The 17,119-nt window shown below is 32.1% G+C and overlaps 1 protein-coding gene and 1 long non-coding RNA gene across 4 annotated transcripts; one reads left to right on the top strand and one right to left on the bottom strand.

Moving 5' to 3' along the window:
* Positions 1–221: 221 nt before the first annotated feature.
* On the bottom strand, positions 222–2,292 carry LOC123274481. 2 transcript variants are annotated; one of them, XR_006511522.1, is made up of 5 exons: positions 2,152–2,292; positions 1,923–2,089; positions 1,237–1,591; positions 573–1,180; positions 222–348 (listed from the first exon to the last, which is right to left on the bottom strand). It is a non-coding gene; the product is annotated as an uncharacterized LOC123274481 (long non-coding RNA). The 2 variants fall into 2 exon arrangements; XR_006511521.1 differs by lacking the exon at positions 222–348 and having other exon boundaries at positions 638–774; positions 941–1,180.
* Positions 2,293–2,919: 627 nt separating this feature from the next.
* LOC123274480 (zinc finger protein 1) lies at positions 2,920–12,852 on the top strand. 2 transcript variants are annotated; one of them, XM_044742106.1, is made up of 8 exons: positions 2,920–3,046; positions 3,320–3,856; positions 3,938–4,331; positions 8,885–9,111; positions 9,673–9,813; positions 9,946–11,352; positions 11,438–11,603; positions 11,699–12,852. In XM_044742106.1, exons 3-8 carry the CDS (start codon positions 4,298–4,300, stop codon positions 11,890–11,892), a joined length of 2,169 nt encoding a protein of 722 aa, XP_044598041.1. In that variant the 5' UTR covers positions 2,920–3,046; positions 3,320–3,856; positions 3,938–4,297; the 3' UTR covers positions 11,893–12,852. The 2 variants fall into 2 exon arrangements, with proteins under 2 accessions (XP_044598041.1, XP_044598042.1); XM_044742107.1 differs by lacking the exons at positions 2,920–3,046; positions 3,320–3,856; positions 3,938–4,331 and adding an exon at positions 4,420–4,513.
* The last annotated feature ends 4,267 nt before the right edge of the window (positions 12,853–17,119 follow it).

The following is a 17,119-nucleotide window of genomic DNA, read 5'->3' as shown; positions in this document are numbered from 1 at the left end:
ATATTATATACAAACATACTTACATCAGACTATCCTAGTTTGTTGTAAGCATAAGTATAGTACATATAGTACACAAGATAAGAGACAAGAAGATGAGCGCTGGATTGGAGGGAATGAGCGTGAGAGATATTATATGTACAAACCTTAACTATTTGTATGAGGAGTTTGTTTCATCCACTGCCATAAAGAATAATTGATGATACACGACTTCTAGTAATTGATGTGCGTCATAAACTCGATGGATTTCGATTGGAGAGCGAGATGAATCTTATTCATATACTTATGCATCACGTGATAAAATACATAAGAAAAAATCTTGATAAAGTGGCGAGATGGGCCAACGGACTCCTATTATTATATATATATATATATATATATAATGATGCCCGGAGTTGAGATTTAAATATCAGTTCGGAGACGATTGACATATGTGCAACCATAACGTGTCATATGATATGACAAATTTTTCAATTCTTTGGTACGTATGTAATGTTAAATGCTAGCCGATGATCATCGTTATGCATAAAATTCCCGGTAGATCTTTATACCTACGGTATTGTTTCGAGACGTACATCGTTTTCATTCAGTAATTCGTCGGCAGCTGCATACTAATAATAGTATCCGACGCCAACGCTCTTCTCCCCCTTTCCGTCGTCGTCGCTGTGCTACGACGAATGGTCACATTGATTTGTAAAGCTTTTTTCTCAAGTTTAAAAACCTTTTCAATGAAATTAAATCACTTGCAATTGCTCATTAGCACTTAACTGGAAAAATCTATAACATAAATAAGATGCAATAAAAGTGAAAATCCTCCGTAGATTACTTTTTTTTTTTAATTATTAAAATGTTAATATTAATCAAGAGTATTGTGAAGAGAATATGAGGCAGGCTATGTAAAGAGTGGTCAATCGAAGCTTACAGCTTACATGTGTGTACTCACGAGATTGAGAGAAGCCAATTGAAACAATAAGGTTTAAAGTACGCGTGAGGCGATCGCGCGCCTTACAACACATACGTACTTTAAATATATGTAACTTTATTCGCGGCGCTTTGATCAATTATGGACATACCAAGCTGTATCTTGAATAATATTTTTATGCATCACGAGCTCCTCTATCATCACCATACTCATTAACTTTATCTTTGAATCCTTCATTACCCCGCCGTCAACAGTACGTACCTATAAGTAAGAAGATATATTAATTATATTAATATAATATAACAAAATAAACATACTTATTTGTTAATTTAAATTGGTTGTAGAAAGGAAGCAATAAAAAAATTAAAGAAGAAAAGCATCCCAAAGGATAGAGCGATAAAGCGCATCGGTGGTCCATAATAATCCGTTTGAATGGAGAAACAAAGATATATACAGATGTTTCCGGTAACAAATGCCATAGAGATAAGATTGGTACATCGTCTATCAACATTGCCAGCAATCGCAGAGCCAGTATCTCATTTACTAAACCTCTTATCGAAATGTCATTAGCAGTTGAAGAGTGGTCATAAATACACATATTAATCTTTTTCTCGTTTAACAAAAACTACCAGTTACAGTAGTTACAGTATACAGGACCTCAGTGACGTGATTCTGCAAAAAAAGAAAATACAAAGAAGAAATGAAAATGAAGTTAGCTGACATTTAAAAATATTTAGAAATTTTTTATTGAAAAAATTTCACATGTAAAAAACTTGAAAAACTATAAGTGCAATTTTTTATAAATATCTTTTTAGTTGTAATTTAATTAAAAAAAAAAATCAAAAATTTTTAGACGTCTGCTAACTTCAGTGTCATAAGAAGAAATAGTTAGTATAAGTATGTGTTAGCTGAAAGTGATATTGATATGTTTGTAGCTGGTAGGTATTTCTATTATCACAAGATTTAGACGTTCTACTATACTCTGATCTGTTTTCAGGCAAACCTCTTGGAGAAGATCTCCGGGGCGCGTTTCCCAGCATCCACAGCCCTGATTCTGATTGCGCTTGTCGCGGGGCGCAGGTAGGGGACGTGACAAAGATATCTAGTGGCCAGAGAAGAGTATAAGCTTCAGAAGAAGGGGCAGAGTGTGTGCTGAAGCGGGGAGTGCTGCTGGAAGAAGACAGATAGATAGATATCAGCATATATTTATATATGTATACATATATACATACCAATTGGTTGGTCCATATCCAGATAGGAGAGCTGCTCCGGTGTAGAAGACGGAGATAAATCAGTGGAGGTAAACGGAACCCCGTGTAAAGGAGAGAGACGAGGTGATCGACGTAGCCAAGTGGGGATGTAGTTGTTAACGGTGTACGAGGGAGGTGAAGAGTAATAATGTACGAGTGAGAGAACCTCGGGCTCGTAAACGACGAACGGGGGCGGTGGCTGTGCCGTAGTACGGCCGCCATCACCATCACCATCCATCCCAAATCGTATAGTACACAATACGCAGTTCTCCCAACAATCTCCATCGCCTGTACTGCCTGGCTGCCTGGCTTGTCATCCATGTGTGTTAGTTAGAACTCCGCGGTACCCGCCGGTGCGCTTCACTCTTCTGTCTATACTTACTTTACTACTCTCCTAGATGGTTTAGTACACCGACATTCTCCGCTTAGCCCGCGCCTACTGTACTGCCATGCCCTAAGCACCGGAGGCTCACCGCGTCGTGCAGTATCTTTATCTTTATCTTCACTCACTCACTCTCCTCAGCACTTATGTTTTACTTCTCTTCGTGTCCCCCTTCCTGGCCTCCTCTCTCTTTCTCAAGCTCTTGCTCTCAGTGTTACTTTGTGTGTTTTAACAACCCTAAGGATTTAAACGCAACTACATACCCTCGTGCTCGAGTTTTGCGTAAGGAGTCAACGTGAGTGAAAGGTGAATTATTATTTATATATATTTAAACAACAAATAAATATATATATTAATTATTGTAGTAGTTGTTGTTAGCGGTGGTGGTGCTACTGCTATTGCTAGTATTGCTGCTCATCTCGATGCTGGTGGATTGTTATTCTGTTGTGAGATAACACGAGAACAAGAGTTACGCTGGAAGAGTGTGTTAAATGTGTATGTATTTTTTTTTAAATATATTTTTTAAAGTAAAAAATAAAAATAATAATAAAGTTAGCCGACGATTTTAATTTTTTTTAATAATTAAATTAGAACAAAAAAATATTTTTTTAAAATTGCACTTACAGTTTTTAAAGTGTTTTACAAGTGAAAATTTTTTTTAAATGATTTTTTCAATAAAAAAAAATTCTAAAAATTTTTAAATGTCGGCTAACTTAATTTTCATAAATAAAAAACTATTTTATTTATTTTTATTTTTTTAAATTACAGGCGGTTGGAGAAAGACATGGTAAAGTTTTAAGATGGAAGTTGATATTGTTACTGTGCGGTGAAAATTAATTAGTATCAACGGGCGACGACCGGGCAACTTTAACACTTTATTTGTCAAAGTGTGTGTGTGTGTGTGTGTGTGTGTGTAACGTTTACAATATACAGCAATAAGTGTATATGCTGGTGTGTTAGTTGTGTTGCTGTTTAATTTATTGATACAAGAAGATAAAATATAAAAGAGGAATAATTAAAAATAAAATTTAAAAAATAATAATAATAAAATAAAATAACTAAGCTGGTTGAACTGTTTAGACCCGCCCCGAGTTGAGAAGACCATCGCATCGTCTTGAAAGGTATCGACTCTCTTTAGATACACACACACTCGACGCACTCGCCATTCTTATAACGGCCCCACCTTCTGCCTTATCGACGACGACCACGAGTAGAGCACTCAGAGTTAAGCTAGAGAGGAGATACGTGTGTGTTTTATTTTAATTAATGGTTATTTTTCTGGCGACTCGACGACCACGAGACCAGGTCTGGTTTTTTTTTTTTTTTTTTTTTTTTATTTGTAAATCCGCTCTAAAAATTACTGTAACCTCGCTGTAACAACCATAGGAACGTTTGATGTTGTTTCCCCGCGTACGTTTGCCGACCGCCAGGCCAGTGGTCACAATTTCCGTCGGCGCTACTACATCATCGTCAACAACGTCGTCTGAGTCGTCGCGAAACGTTTTTACGGTGAAGCTAAATAATAAAACAACGACACGACGCCACCTCCACGCGGCTGGAGGAATCCAAGGTCATCGTTATCAACAACAACAACAACAACATCTTCATCGCCTAGTTCGCTGTCGTCGTCGGGCACGAGGACGCTGGTTCAAGCGATTTCTCGCATGATGCCCTAGTAACAACAAAAATAACAAACACGAGAGCATCTTCGGGGACAAACGTCCGCGGTTAGGACGCCGAGTTAATATGAGCATGACTCTCGTGCGAAACGCATTCAAAGGTTTGTTTTAATTTTAATTACATTTCTTCACAGTTTAATTTATTTCATCATAGATATTTTTTTTCAGAAACAGAGAAATATATTTATCGTTTAATATTAATGTATATTGCTACCTTGGTTGTGAAAAAAATTCAGTCGAGTATACGTAATTCGAGATAGACTAATGAGAGTGCCAGGCAAAGGTCGGTAGAGCCACAGAGGGTCAGATAAGAAGAAGCGAGCGAGCTTTATTTTATATATATAATGAACACGTATGTGTGTTATGTTGCTTTTCGTTGACTCTGACGATCGACGTGGCATCAACAAGCTACGTAGCACCACACTATTTTTTCTAGAACAATTAACGTTAACAAGCTTCTGAACTCGCTGCTGATTAAAAAAAAACATTTATTTATTTTAGCTGTCGATTTGTCATCTGCTATCTGCTTCTGTTATTGTTTATAACAGTCCACACATTCGACTTAATTCATCAGCGCTTTACTCCATTCAAGACATCCCTTTGTTCTCGTTGTTCGTAGCGATTACTACGTGATGCGCTGTAGAGTTCAAAGTTTTATTATTTTTACATTCACCTGATGATCAATGCCCGGGTAAAAACGTGACTAATCAAAACATTTTTACACTTTGTTTAACTTTATTACAATAAACCCAATTAAACAAATATTAGTTTAGAAAAAATGTCCTCTAACACACCTGTCAGGCTTTTTTCTACATATAAATGTATATTTATACATTTTTTGTTCTTTTACTTTGACCTAATGTCCGTGTCAATAAGAAGGGGGAGTAAATATCGCATTTCACGACAAATAAATGTGGGAGTTACTGAGCAGAGTGGTTTATTAGTTTCATACCTCTCGTAATTTGAAACTTTGAATTTAAAAAAGTCAAGTGTATTCGATTAGCGTTTAAAATTTGTTACATTTTATAATATTGTATGTATCCGCCAGAGAAACACGGTCTACTTTATCACCAGAACTACTCTAATTGTAATTATATTTATTTTTAAATAATACTTATGCGGGTAAGAATTTATGTTTTATAGAATTTAACGCGACATTTAGATTATAATCTCGGTATGAATTCCTGCGGTAAAATTTTCCTCGAAGTTTGCGATAAATAAATCGTTTTAGTACGTGCTATCTTGGTTATGCGGAAACGGAGTAAGACAACCAAGTCTAGTTTAGTTACAGTCTTCAAAACATTGCATTTGTTTAATTTCAATTTGTACTGAGTAGCAAAGAAAATTATTTGATCGGTAAACATAAATTATTTTTATGTTATTTAAAGATAAAAAAATTCTACTTATGGGTTACAACTAATATAAACATTGCGCCTAAACTTTAATGTAACATTTGCGGTTTAAATAACTTGCGTTCCCAGTATTTACAATTGCTTATCGCGTGCGGTAACTCGTATTGACCACGCGATAGAAAGAGCTGCACTTCTATATAAAATAAATCTATCATATTTGTCATCGTCATAACAATAATTATTATTTTTAATTTACACGCATCGACTATTCGTAAACAATTAAATTGCACATACAATATTTTCGCCTACTTATTATCAATATATGTATATAAATTTATTTTCATAACAAATTAAAATAATAATAATTGTCAGTGATGAAAATATTTATCATCAAAGTGCTTATGATTGCGTCAAATGCGTCATGAAGAATAAAGAAAATTATCCAAGCGATTGAGGAGTATTGAGAGTGTCTTGTCTATATAATACTATTATATGTAATGCCATCATATTGTACATTGTATGTAATAATAACGGTATTTGTAAGTGTGTATATGTATGTACTGGTAAAAGAAAATTGAGAGATAAGTGATCTCGCGTTTTAATGGCCGCTGCGCCCCCGAGTCGCGCCAAGGCTCAATGACCTCGGCCGGAGAGCAGTTTAACGTTTAGTTTGAATCGCCTGTGGTTCGCGCTTCCCGACGATACTCCGGTGACGTCATTGGCCCGTGTTACCCATAACTATAACTGATGTTTAGCTGTATGTATCTCATCGGTCTGCTGATGCTGTTGTATTATTTGTATTATATCTATAGGGGCTTTTCATCGCCATCTTGTCCGCTGGTCAATAGACACTCGGACTCTCATCGACACGTGTTTAACTTCTTGTCTCTTTTATTTATTTTATGACTCTCAGCATACAGATATATAGTTATAACTCATTGGTTTTAATCTCGAAATCTTGGCAGCGACACGATATACACCAGGCCACAATTGCTGCTACAGAAACTGTGATGATTCAGGAAAAGTTTTGCACTTTGTTAAATTGACCCTGGAGAGTTAAGTCTCGATGATTCATAGATAGATACACTTACGGCTTACCGACTTACCAACTACGGTCTAGTTCTATTTATCAGTGTGTCTATATGGATAGAAACTCGGGAATTTTTGACAATAGATATAGAGATAACAGATGAACATATAAATATGGAAAATCAATAAGGGCTTCTTTTAACTTAATTGCTTTCTATTTCTTCTCTGTGTTTGTTTTGATTTGTTACAGTGACGATTTGACAAACACTCGGATCACCAGGCCACGGCTTTGACCCGTTTCAAACCGTTATCAATATTTACTCGGATCAAAGTGCAAACTAGTTGATGCATTACCTACAACACCAAAATGTTGATTTTCTATGTTTTCAGTAGGATTATATTCAATCGTATTAGGCTGTTGGATATTTAGTGATGTGGTTTTAGAAAATTTCAAAAATTTTTAGCTTCAGGCGTTTATCTTCTAACGAGTGAATCAAGAGTTAGTAATTTAGAGAAAAATTTAGTTAGTAAACCATTCATATTTTCACATTAATGAGAAATTTAACTTGATTAAAAAAAAATTTTTGGTTCAAGAAAATTACTTTTTAAGAATTTGATTATCTTGAATCAGAAAATTTCTTGAATAAAAATTTTTTTTTTTTGGTTTAAGTAAATTTTACTTAATTGAAGAATTTTGTTTGACTTGAGAAGAATATTTTTAATTTTTATAGATCAAGAGGTGTTATGTGTTTTGGATACTGTTTCTTATGCATTTATTATTAAATAATTTATATAATTTTAAATTATAAATTTAGAATTAAAAATTTTTCAATAGCTGTACACAGAAAAAAAAAACTTCTTGCACCAAGAAAATTTTAAGGAGGACAAAAGTTCTTTTGGAGTAAGAAGAAAATTTCTTGATTCAAGGAACTTTGACTTCATTCAAGAAATCTTCAATCTTCCTTAATATTTTCTTGAGTTAAGAAAATTTACCCTCCAGCCAAGAATTTTTTTTTTCAGTGTACGAATAAAAAAATTACTTGATTTCAAAGAAGAAATCTTGGACCAAGAAAATTATTTTTTAGAAATTTTGTTTTAAATAAAGCAAAATTTTTAAATCAAGTAAAATTAGACCAATAAAAATTAATTTTTTAAATAAATTTTCTGCTTGATTCAATATAATCAAATCCTTCAATATAAAGTTTCTTGATTCAAGATTTCTTCTTTTAAATCAAATAAATTTTATCATCATTGCAGGTATAAAAAATAAATTCTAAATTTCAATAATTAAAATTCAAAAAATCTAAATTTTCTGTTTTAACTCACAACAATTGTGTATTAAATAGATTATAAAAACTATCCCAAACCCACAACACCTTTTGACCCGTAAAAATTCAAAATATTTCCAATAATGCAAGCTCGTCACCATAAATTATTATTACAAGCATCAAAATCCATGAGCATTAAACATTATGAATGTATTAAAAAAAAAAAAGAATGATCGGATACGATCGACTCGACTTGTTCGATTGAGCCTGGACAAATGTCTCTGGAATTGATCGCACACCCCTATAGCGATTTTCCTGTCCGTTAATCACTCGGTTCCAGCATCATTTAAATCCCCCACGTTTGACAATAGAGTTGGTCCCCCTCGGCCCCCGAAAGTTATCCGAGTGGATATAAAGTACGGTAAGTCTGGCATACACCGGGTTAGCGTAGGATGGGGGCACGCAGAGGTCGACGTGAGATCCCCCGTGCCATGTGCCACTTTCGAAAAGAGTCACCCTGGGCGCGTCGACCTGGCGCGTGCCATACGACTAACAATGCCACGAGATTCGGCGCTGCAGCTAAAGCAATAGCGGCAAGGTATATTAAACCCATAAAAGGTGTGGGGACACAAAATTAGATAGGGGAAAAGAGGGGGTTAGAGTGACATGCTCTCTGAAAATATCAAGAGTCACCCCTCGGACTGCTGGTGATTTTGTAGTTTGAGAGCAGTCACCGACACCGCTCGCACATACACACATACATTAAGGTCCAAGACCACGATGGGAACGGGTGACAAAACCGGGGTCGCCAATTCTCGTTACGGTGGGGACTAAATATATAGAATAATCTGGAGATTAGCTACAGGCCTTTTTGTTTCTTATTCATGTCACCTATCAAAATTTTTATTTCTTCTTGAATTTTTATTCATGTACATTTTATATATTTTGTATAAATTTGATTAATGGTGAATTATAAATAATAAATTATTTATTTCTGTTTAATAGGGTGCAGCGGAGACGAATCCAGTGTGGAACTAGCTGAAGTCAGCAACGGTGGGGCGAGTACTGAGGGCGGAGGTGGTGAGAGTAGATCGGCTAAGCAAGAAGAGAGGTGCCCGCAGTGTGGTATTCTCTGCCGGAACCTTCACGTTCTCCAACTCCACCTCGAGGACGCCCATAAAACCGCATTCGTCATTGATAAGCACGATCTCAGTGTTCAATTTTCTCAAGTTGTAAGTTTTTACTGTTAAATAATTAACATTTTTTTTTGTTTAAGAAATTTTTTTTTTTTTAATTAATTTTATTTTAATTTACAAGTATGTATGTATAACATTCACATTCCATGCTTGTAAAGGTGGACCATCTTAGAAACTCTGCTGTCCATCTTACGGCATTAAACAAATTTTATTTTGTTTAAGAAATTTTTTTTTTATTTTAGATAGAAATTTTTTTGTTCTACACGGAAAGAACAAGATGACACTGAATATCATCCCAGATTATACTCAGTGATATCTGTGGGGAAAAAAAATTTCAGTGATATCTGGATTACACTCATTGTAATCTGGATTATACTAACTAGTATCTGAAATTTTTTTTCACTCAGTATAATCTGGGATGATATCCAGTGTCATCTTGTTCTTTCCGTGTATTTAGAAATTTTTTTTTTTAATTAATTTTTTATTGAAATTAATTTTATTTTAATTTACAAGCAAAATAATAAATGAAAAGTAAACTAGTAATTTGTTTTTAAATAAAATTTACTTATTTATGTTATTTTTTTTAAATTATTACAGTCCTGCAAAGTTTGCAGCAAGACTTTTGCTAACGTTTACCGTCTACAAAGGCACATGATCAGCCACGATGAGAGCGCAGTATTGCGCAAATTTAAATGCCCACACTGTGAAAAGGCATTTAAATTTAAGCATCATCTAAAAGTGAGTTTCATTTTTTATTTTTATTTTTATTTTAATGGAATTATTATATTGAATGTCTGTATTGATTGGAATTTATTTTTATGTTTATGCTTAGATTTATATTTATATTTATGTTTATGTATATGTTTGTAGGAACATCTACGAATTCATAGTGGAGAAAAGCCATTTCAATGCAACAACTGCGGTAAACGTTTTTCGCACTCGGGTTCTTACTCGAGTCATATGACGTCAAAGAAGTGCCTGATAGTAAACCTAAAAAAATCACGACAAAGCACAATAAGCAGTATAGAACGGGCTACTAAAAAACCTCAAATACAACAGGGAGGACAGTCATTGCAGTCCCGTGGTGCTCGTGAAATCGATATTCATGCTGCTAATAACAATACTTTTTTACCAATTCTTCCCAAGCTCTCGCCTTCAGACTACCATGAGCTGCAGCGAGAAACTACGGGCATTTATGATATGCCAACTCTGCTACCTCCGATAGTTAATTTCAGCAGTTTATTTCTTCAATCGTCGCTTGGTAAAATTCTCAATCAATTACAGACTAAAAGATTAGACGAGGTTGCGTCTGAACATTACGAAGCGCATCGTGAGACTCTGAGCCCGTCGACCGCGGATTCTGAAGAAACTGAAGGAGCTGAAGGAAAATACTCACCGGTGCCAACTGATCCTCAGGGCTTAGACGCAGTGCGTCGTATTTTAGAGACGGTTAATACTTCCGTGACAAAACAGTTGCTTGAAGCTAATGTCAGAAAACTCACGACCTCACCGGAAACGATAAAGCGTGAGTGTGATGAAGACTATCACGATCAGGATAGTGAAATGTCGGGTGAAACAACTCACTATCAAGACTGGCAAGCTGGTGACCAGTGTGACTCACAGAGCGAAGGTTTAGCAGCCAAGCTCGAGGATGCAAGTCAATCTAGTACGAAAGCTCGGCGTGGATCCAAACGAAAAGCCGAAGAAGGTTTTGCACCTGAAAGTTCCATAGAGGCTGACTCTGACGATGAGGATGAGTTGAATAAAACCCAAGCGGAACCCGGAAGAAGAGTTAGAGCGCGATCGCTTATCGACGACGAACAACTGGCCGTCCTCAAGGGCTACTACGCCATAAATCCACGTCCCAAGAAAGAAGAAATTGATATGATTGCTAATTATATTAATTTTCCGAAACGTGTCGTCCAAGTTTGGTTCCAAAATTCTCGTGCTAGAGATCGTCGGGAATTGAGAATGCCTGCCCTCGTTCCTCTGGCAAATATTGAAAATCACCAGCTGCCTCTAGAGCAGCCTTTAGATCTATCCAAGAAAGAAAGTCTCACAATAACCCCCTCAGTTAAAGACAATGATATTATTAGCAATAGAAATAACGTTTCATCACCACACGAACCAAAAGATTATAATAAAATCATACAAATGACTGTGCCTCATTCGGAAGTTGATGATCTTGATGAATTACCCTTAGTTATTGATGAAGAAACCCCTGATCCGGTTGAAATTAAAAAAGAAGTATCTTCCGCCGGTGACAATGTAGTAAAGGTCAGCATTTACTCCGATAATTTGTTTTATGAAAAAGGTAGTAAGAAAAGTTAGAATTAATATTTTGTTATTCATTAATTTTTAGAATCAATCAAGGGCCTACGTAAAGTCTGAGCGTGAGAATGATAGGCCTGTGCCAGATGCTCCTCCTTCGACAGAGACCGAACAAGAGGGCGTGTACGTGTGCGATCAATGCGATAAGACCTTCTCCAAGCACAGCTCACTTGCTAGACACAAGTATGAACATTCCGGTAAGTCTTGTTGTTTTAAATTCTCTTGAAAATTAGCTGTTGATTTAAAGGGTGTATTTATTTTTTTTTAATAAACAAATTTATGAATTAAACAGGGCAAAGGCCGTATAAATGCGAGGAGTGTCCGCGGGCTTTCAAACATAAGCATCACTTGACGGAACACAAGCGTCTTCATACCGGCGAAAAACCATTTCAGTGCACCAAGTGCCTAAAGCGCTTCTCACACTCTGGATCTTACAGTCAGCACATGAATCACCGGTCCTCTTACTGCAAACCGTACAGAGAATAGAACGAGGGCTATCATCATCATCGTCATCATAATCATCCTCCTACAGCTTGTTCAAAGTTTAAATTTTCACAGTACACATTCAAACAAGTACGTACTACGAACTTTCTTTCACTCGTGACTTAACATTTAGGTCTCTTGGCTGTAATTACTACTCCTGGTCACACTCAACACACACTGAACTCTAACTATACATACACGTCAGAGGGTACAATACGTTTAGAGAGGAACGGGTTTATTACTTCCGACTTGGTCCAGGTGTATACCTTCGGGACATAAACAAGAAATGGAAAAGCAGGATATTACGAAACATCACACACAACGATCACGGCAACTCACTTTATACATGCTAATGCTAACCGGGTGATTTTATAAACTTCTCATCACTCAATAATATTATTTAAACGGTCTTAATAATTATTTAAATTTATAACGGATAAGTTTTAAATTATAAATGATAATACCAAGGCCTCAGGCATCTTCTTTGCCCGCATACTAGATCAACATTTATTTAACGAATATTAAATGGTTGATGATATAATAAACTTTAATTAATAATATAAATCTTTGATGATGCAAATAACCAAGAAAAAAAAAACTAAAGTAACGGTACCAAAAAAGCATAATGCAATAATCTATTATATATAAATATATATAATATAATATACATAATAATATTTTATTATTTTTATTGAAAATAAATGAAAAAAAAAAAAATATTATATATACCAAGACAATAATAAGGAACTAATTAATGTACAAAATTGTTAGCTACGTTCACTGATTAAGTGCGCGATATTATTCGGTGATGATTAACGGGTGACATTAAATACTACAATAATAGTGACAAAGTTAATAATTGTCAATCTCAAATTAAAATTTAAAAAGAAAATAATAAATAGGTTTAAATGCGCAAGCTTATCGTTTTGATAAAGACAAAGACGCTTGGCATTGAGAGTAATTGTCTCTTATTTGAAAACTAAAGAGAGTCAGGAATGTAGACAAGTGTTGAAGGAAACAAAGAAACGAAATTAAAAGTATAAATAGATATATATTATTATTAAAAAAAAATCTATATATATATAAAAATATATATATATATTATATATAAACATAAATATATATTAGTATAGCATTTAAGAGGAGATTTGAATGAAAGATAGGAAAATAAATATATAATAAGACTCAGTTGTCCAGTAGTTTTTGGCTATTAACTATTAAAAATAAATAATTATTATGGAGCTTGAGTACTTGTTCAATGCAATAATATTTTTTGCTAATTTAACGTGATTTTAACTAAGTACGTTTTTCTCGTAAATAAACTATTGCAACTTGTTATTCAGCACACATTCCTACTTATTAAAGGCCTTTTTTTTACTAATTAAATTAAATAAACTAACGGTTACGATTGTAGTGTTGGTCCATAAATTTCATTATTTACCGGATATTTATTTTAAGCACGTGTACGCGGTATCGTGCTTTTTACAAAGTATCCACGCGTACTTTAAATAAAAATAATTATTTATTAATATTAATAGGACGGCATGATCGGACTAAAAAAAAAAATTACTATAATTTACCTTAAACGTTAATCAAAGGTGGACTGTAGATCGGTGAATGATAACGATAATAATTCAGTAAAGTACTTACAAAGTTTTTATTAACTTGTTAAATAACATCCACATTTTAATAATTATTTAAACTATTGTGTTTTTTATTTTATTTACACAACATTCCGTTTGTATTATGCTTCATTACTTTTTTAAAAATACAGTAATCGTCAAATGTAAATTAATAGATTTTTTATTATTCATTTAACCGATCTGACAGTAAACCTTATTGTAATTAATAATTAAAAGATCGAAAAAAATATAATTAGATATATATATATATATATATATATATATATATATATATATATATTATATTAAAATGCTTCCAATACTGTACCATTACAATATTATATTAAATATGACACTTTATATGGTTCATTATATGGTTACATTATTAACTGGACGCATTGATGAAAAGTAATAGTTTAAAAAAAAAAAAAACTAAATATTTGTCCAGCATAAAAGCTCTACGAATGACGATAATAATTAATAATAAATAGTTTAGTATTAATTAAATAATAGTAATAATAAATAAATAAAAATAATAATAATTACTGATAATAATATTTGGAGATGTATTTTATAACAGTTTATTCGTTTTTTTTTTTTTATTTACACAACGTACCGCAAGTGATAAGTGATATTGTTATGAATAATGATAATTAATATACGTAAAATTACCAATTTGGTGAATTTTACTTAAAAAAAAAAAACTAAAAAGTTTAAAAAAAAAACAATAAATAGAATAAATTATAATTATTAAGATTTATTAATAGTAATTACGCAGATAAAAATACAATTGTACTTCTTCATTGTAGAAGCTTCGGTTATCCGCGACAGGCATCGTGTTCATGTTCGTGTAAAACTATTGAGAAAAAAAAGTAAAAAAAGAAAAAAAACATTTAAAGCATTTTTATGCTTGTAATACTCATTTATTATAGTGTTAATAATTAAGAAATATATTTTTATATAATTATAATATTATATACATATATAAATATATAAAATCTAAATGTATGATAATTATATATTTAAAGTAAACTCGGATCGTCCGGTTGCCAAAGGAAAATAAAAATTATTAAATACACATAACAAGTGTTTCAGCAATTTTACTGTAGTGATATGTTAAATAATTATTCAGCGCTCGAAAAACGCATTTTTTATTTTATTTTAATTATTTCTTAACGTTCCAGATGCATTTTTATACCAATCATTTATATATTGATTTTTTAGTAGTTAAATTTATAAAAATACTCAATGCAATAAATGAATTAATAAAGGCAATTACGAATTTAACAAATAAATGACAATAAAGCATTAATCGAGCTGCGGGATACAATAAAGTGACTTTAATACTTTCATAGTCGTCAAAATACTGATGATAAATTAATAATAAAAGTTTATAAGTAATTTTATTAGCAATGCGATAATAATGATAATAATAATTAATACATAAAATATGATAAATGTTTTTGAAAGGATGAATTAAAAATGATAAATATTAATTTTTATGATTGTTAAAGCAACGATTTAAATAAAAAAAAAGCACCATACGATGCCTTCCGTGAACGACCGAGCTTGCCTAGTTGCCAAAATAATAACAAAGCGAATTTATTTAAATGTTGAGGGCAGTTATTCCGATATATTATTATTATTACTATTACTATTATTAATATTAATATTATTATAATTACTGTATAGCAAGATCAAATATAAATTATGAATACCAAATGATAAATTTTAAAAAATCGTAAAAACTGCTGTCATACATTAAAATAACATACGCTCTTTAAATACTGGTGGTTATGCCATTGAGCTTTCCATGATTAATTACTAAGAATTTACAGAATTAAAATTATTGGAAAAAACATTTTTTTTTGTATATAATATATTTAAAGAAAAAGGTAATGAAAAACATAAAAAAAAAAAATAAATAAATACTCAAAATACGACAGACAATAATATACCGCTGTTTCATATTAGATAAAAACTAGTGTCTTAGGTAATTAAAAAAAAATGGAAAAATAAACAAACAACATTTACGTATACATTGTAGACATTGAATGGTCATATAAAAATTTAATTGAAATTATAAATTGGTATATATTATATACATGAATGAATGAATGGATAAAAATAGTGTGAATTTATTATTATAATTACTATTAATATGATTATATTATTATTTTGATTTAAAAAATCAATATGTTTAATAAATTTTAAGCTGGCGAATTGTAAACGTACCGCGTATTCGTATGCGACGTACTAAAATGAGATTGATCGTGAAAAAAAGCTAGTGTTGGCAGTCCCAGTAAATAAGAAAATTAAATATTAGTACGTGCAATTTAATAATATTATTTTAATGGTTGACGATAAATTTTTTTAATTATTATTTTATAGATTGAGTCAAGAGAATAATAGTCTCTTTTTTATTAAGATTTTTTAAGAAAATAATGTTATTTTATTAAATATTTTTTTTTTATTTTATATTTTTATTATTTTAATTAGCGAACAACGGAATTGGTGGGTGCTGTTCACACTATGTTGCTAACATCCGAGTCCTTATAAAGCGAATCTATTTGTTTGTGATTCGCGATTAGATTGTTAACAGAGCAATTTGAGATTAAAGACGATTAGGAGATTTGATTTAAAATAAATAAATAATTGAGGAATAATAATTATATTGTATTGTGACAATGTTCCATCCAATAAATAATTAAATGAAATATTATACAGTTAGGCCGACTATTCCGCCAGTTCGTGCCTTTTTTCTGCAGGGAGTATGCGCTCTTTTTCGAGTCCGATGATGATTCTGTGTAATACTGTTGTGTGAGTGTATAAATGCAGGATTCAAATACAACAATACATGTATCTTATTATATATATTGATCCTGCGGATATTACAGAATATTATATATGAGAGTGAGCGAGAGTGTATGAAAGAAAGAGAGAGAAAAGTTAACAGATAAGCGCGTGTGTATATTGATGTAAGCGCACTTGTATTCATTTTTTTATTTTATTTACGCTTTAAATTATATTACACTTAACAAGTGTATAAAGTCGAAAAACAATAATAATTATAAATATTAATTTAATAAAAAATAGTCAAGTGCGCTTAAATCGTTATTTGCATTGATAAAAAGAGAGTAAGAATTTAGATGCTGCAAAAAACTAAAAAGTGCAAGTAGTTTGATTTTTATTTAGCATCGAACGATTTGTTGTCGTTCAACGTATTTTTCCATAAATTTTATGCGGCCAAAACATCTATTAAAAACTAATGAAAAAAAAAATGAGATTAAATAAAATAATAAAATGGACCACTCAAAAGTGTCCATTAATATTTTTATTGATTTATTGTATCCTGTATATTTTCCATTCCACGTCTATATGATTTTTTAAAAAATTCACGCCGTGAATCGATTTAAGTCTAGTTTTTAATTTTAATCATTTTATATAAGACGTTGTACATTGCACTTATAATTAATGTCAATGCATTTTTTTTTCTTTATGTTTTATTTTCATTTTTTATCATTACTATTATTATTATCGTTTATATTATTATAAATAAATATATATATGAAATTATTATTATATATGTAATTTACTTCCGTTGGATT

The sequence above is a fragment of the Cotesia glomerata genome, unplaced genomic scaffold (genome assembly GCF_020080835.1).
Source record: "Cotesia glomerata isolate CgM1 unplaced genomic scaffold, MPM_Cglom_v2.3 scaffold_38, whole genome shotgun sequence".
NCBI classification, from domain to species: domain Eukaryota; kingdom Metazoa; phylum Arthropoda; class Insecta; order Hymenoptera; family Braconidae; genus Cotesia; species Cotesia glomerata.
This window is presented reverse-complemented; position numbering and strand designations above follow the sequence as displayed.

Excerpts from the sequence above, each read along its gene's own strand:
- LOC123274480 (XM_044742106.1), top strand. The coding sequence starts at position 4,298 with ATGAGCATGACTCTCGTGCGAAACGCATTCAAAG. Across the intron at positions 4,332-8,884 it reads CGTGCGAAACGCATTCAAAG|GGTGCAGCGGAGACGAATCC; the intron begins GTTTGTTTTAAT and ends TCTGTTTAATAG. Across the intron at positions 11,353-11,437 it reads CCGGTGACAATGTAGTAAAG|AATCAATCAAGGGCCTACGT; the intron begins GTCAGCATTTAC and ends ATTAATTTTTAG.